Genomic DNA, 3,990 nt, shown 5'->3' with positions numbered 1-3,990 from the left:
CCTGGGTCAGGTTGCCACTGACCATGGCTGCCATAGTGATGACTAAGTCAGTTTGGGGCTCTGAGGACAATAGTGCTCTGGAGCCTCCACAAAGCACGAGGCTAATGCTCCCCTTTCAGCCGGCCTGCTCAGCTGCTGAGTGTGCAAGGCTGCTAGGCAAATGGAGTGGCACAGGTCCAGGGGGCCCGGCCCTATAAAAACGCAGCTGAGGGTCTCTTCACTGACATTGATTATACTGGATCTGTCCCACCTCAGTACTGTCTGTAAGTATTTCAACACACTGCATCAGACATAGCTGCAAAGGAACCGCACACAAGGAGACAGCTCTGTATACTGGGGTGGAGCCCAACGGCCACCAGGATGCTCCCATTTCATGCATTTGATAGATAGACTGCTGTACATGCACTTTGATTTGCTATCAGTGAAAACATAGAAGCCACTGAATGCTTTGTGTTTTATGGATGAGAGCTAACAGGATGTTGCCTAGTTGACACGCTTGTGTTTGGCCTGTAATTATTACACAAGCACTGTTTTCTGGAACTTGGCATGTTTCTTTATTTCTTATCTCACAAGTCTAAAAAAATACAAAAGAGTTAGTATCTCTTGAATGAAAGAATGCATCTCTTTAAGACGGCTTATGATCTTTTATGCTTTTCATATATCTAATTTGCTGTTTGCGAGATCATGTGGAGACAAGTGACAGAACAAATGAGGCAAATCTCTGCTGAGTGAAAATGGAAATTCATATGAATGGAACTTCTTTTCCACTTCAGACACCTTTAGAAAGTGACCTAGTCCAGATTTTTTCCTTTTATTAAAAAAAAAAAAAATCACTAAACACAGTGCTTGCAGCTAATAAGATGATTGCCGTTCATCGACTTCCAGATAAAAATGCAGTGGCGTTTCCAACCTGTGAATACTGTTCTGATCCTATGCCATCTCAAAGCTTCTTGCTGCAGTTGTCATCTGTTTCTTCATCCATTTTATACTGAGCATTTTCTTCTCCAGAGAGTAACCCCCCGAGGGAGAAGCAGCAGCCATGAACACTCAACAGATGGAGCAGATGGGCCAGTTCAAGATCACAGTCTGGGAGGAGGAGAACTTTCAGGGAAAGCGCTGTGAATTCATGCTGGAGTGCCCGAACATCATGGAGAGAGGCTTCAACAAGATTCGCTCCATCAAGGTTGAGAATGGACCGTAAGTCAGCACTGCTGGTGAACTTCTGGACTTTCTTTTCCTCTCCCCTGCCGGCCTCTTCATCTTCAACTGATTTCTACATTCCTGACTGTCTTCACCTTTTGACTTCTTGAACGCTTCACTTTCTGGATCTATTTTTCCATCTTGTGTGGATTTATTTGGTTTGTTAGTGTGTGGTTTTTTTTTTCTTTGCATGAAGTGAACCAGTGAGAAAACCATGACACTCTAGTGTGGCTAGAATTTTAGTCTCGCCTCTAAGGAATGAATTCAGAAGCAATTTTCACATATATTTTGATATATAAAACTTAGAGCCATAGAAATATCTCACAAATTCATATTACAAGCATTTGATCTGCCTGAAAAAGTCTGATTAAAGCAGACACGGCTCAATCACTGGCTCTAATCAAACTAGAAAAGACACAATAACAAAAAAAAAAAAAACAACATACAAATTACAACCTGCTGTTTTATTACATTGCTAGTTGGCATGCATTGCTTGTGTGTATGTGTGTGCGCATGCATCCATGTGTGACCCTGTTGTGATATGAGTTGGCTGTGTGCAGCTGCCGGCTGAAAGCCAGAACGACTGGCTGACTGACTGACTGCCGATCAGATAAAGCGCCCTGGGTGCAGCAGCAACGGCAGCAGTGGGGAAGGCAGCAGCAGTCCTTAATGTTTGCTTTGTGCCTCCAAGTGACAAAAGAAGCTGCATGTGCTTTATTTCATGAGGCCACACAGTCAGTGGTGGACTCTGTTGTTTATCACAAGATGGCAGCATAAAAAATAAGTTTGATTATATGGAAGGGTTTCTCTTTTTCTACCATTTGCCCCATTTTCTAACTGGACCTCTCTCCTCCAGGTGGGTGGGTTATGAGTACCCAGAGTTCCAGGGACAGCAGTTTATCCTGGAGAAGGGAGATTATCCTCGCTATGAGGCTTGGAGTGGAAATAGCAGCTACAGAACTGAGCACATGCTTTCCTTCAGACCTATCAAGTGCGCTGTAAGTCCTCCATGCACCCCCTTTTAGCCTCTATCTATATGATGTTAAGCTACCCCTTTTTAGGGGTCACCCAGATGTGTTAAATGTCTATATTCTGACCCACCACTTCTACATTTTGTACAAAATTTAATATCCCATCTTAGTCTTGGTGATTTGGTCAAAATGTTTCAATTCTTTTCAGTTTCCCTATATTGTTAAAAATCATAAACATACAAACATTACATAGTCTGCAGAATATATAGTTGTGATTTAAGTACTATGTCCTGATATGTGACCTTCTTTCTACAAATTTGACTTTCCTTCTCTAATTTACTCCACCTAAAGACATATCAGTGGCTGGATGGTTATGCTGCAGCATCGTCATATATCTCTACCTCTCTGTGCAGAACCACAGTGACAGCAAGGTGACCATGTATGAGTGTGAGGACTTCCAGGGCCGTAAGTTTGAGCTGTGCGATGACTACCCCTCCCTACAGGCCATGGGCTGGTGCAGCAAGGAGGTGCCCTCCATCAAAGTCAACTCCGGAGCGTAAGTCACTTAGCTTCCACTCCTAATCATTCTTCCCATCTCCATGCTGCTAGCAGTTTTAGCAATGTAAAACATTCTAGGTCAGACATGTAGTAGTTAATGAGGATGCAGGAGGCAAGCCTACATGCATCAAGAGACTAAACCATGATCGAATGTCAGACATTCTCTCTTGCAAATGTAAATAAAAACAGTCAGGCCAAAATAATTCAAACTAATCCAGCATCATCTAAAGTTTCTCTCATAAACACATATTAAACCCACTGACCTCACCTTGACTCAATCGCCCCCTCTCTTCTCTACAGCTGGGTGGCCTACCAGTTCCCAGGTTACCGTGGCTACCAGTACATCCTGGAGAGAGACAGACACCAAGGCGAGTACAGAAACTACAACGAATACAGCACCCAGGCTCACACCAACCAGGTGCAGTCCATTCGTAGGATCCAGCACTAAGCCTTCACTCTGCCTGCCTGACCCGACCTGACAAAAAGAAAGAAACTTTCGCCCTTAATCACTTCTTCAACTTGAACCCTGGACAGACCGCTGTCACAGAACAGTAGATGGACAAATTCTTTCTATCACTCTGTGGCTCTGCATGTATGGATATCTAAGTACCTACTTCTACTACCATGCTAAAGCATGTTCTTGAAATAGGAAATAAAGGCTTTTCTTCAAAACTAGAGACTGTTTGTCGGTATTTTTTTTCTACAATTATTTTTTCCACCCCGGTTAAATGAATAAAAGAAAAAGACAGCTCAGAGGAACTGTAAAAGTTTGCCGTAATGGGCTATCAAACAACATGTATCTGTGGCAACGAGACAAGGTCAGATGTGCAAGCATTGCAAAGTCAGAGCCCCTTTTAGCTCTATGAACTAGGCTACTAGCAGATAGATTTTGCTTTGTATTTATTGAATACATATTCAGCCTTTTAGTGAACATACATGGAAAGATTTGATTCTGTTAGGCTTTAGGATGTGTAATATTGTTCTTGTCAGACTGTGTTTTTATTTCCAATAAACAAGAGCATGAGATTGCCTTTGTTTCTATTATTTGTTTTCTAACTGTTCCATGTGCCCAAGTTTACAATAAAGTGAAGTTGTAAGAAAAGCTTCAGGTAATTAATGATAGCTGACTATTTTAAGCTGCATATTTTAGATGGATAACTCTCTGATTGTTACTTTATTACACTGGTTTATTTAAATGTGCTTATATCTTTTTTTTCTGCTCTTGATAGATTGGCTTTAATGCAGTGAAAGTGCTGCATAG

The 3,990-nt window shown here is 42.0% G+C and overlaps 1 protein-coding gene across 1 annotated transcript; it reads left to right on the top strand.

Annotated features, from left to right (window-relative positions):
- Window positions 1-1,039: 1,039 nt before the first annotated feature.
- LOC306766597 (beta-crystallin A2-like) lies at window positions 1,040-3,177 on the top strand (the record flags this gene model as incomplete). The annotated part of the gene is made up of 4 exons (XM_079254396.1): window positions 1,040-1,197; window positions 2,057-2,198; window positions 2,585-2,727; window positions 3,030-3,177. The coding sequence occupies 4 exons, from the start codon at window positions 1,040-1,042 to the stop codon at window positions 3,175-3,177; spliced, it is 591 nt and encodes a 196-aa protein (XP_079110522.1).
- Between the last annotated feature and the right edge of the window lie 813 nt (window positions 3,178-3,990).

The sequence above is a fragment of the Telmatherina bonti genome (genome assembly GCF_933228915.1).
Source record: "Telmatherina bonti genome assembly, chromosome: 15".
Lineage (NCBI taxonomy): Eukaryota > Metazoa > Chordata > Actinopteri > Atheriniformes > Telmatherinidae > Telmatherina > Telmatherina bonti.
The sequence above is the reverse complement of the archived record's forward strand: the minus strand, read 5'-3'. Positions and strand labels throughout refer to the sequence as shown.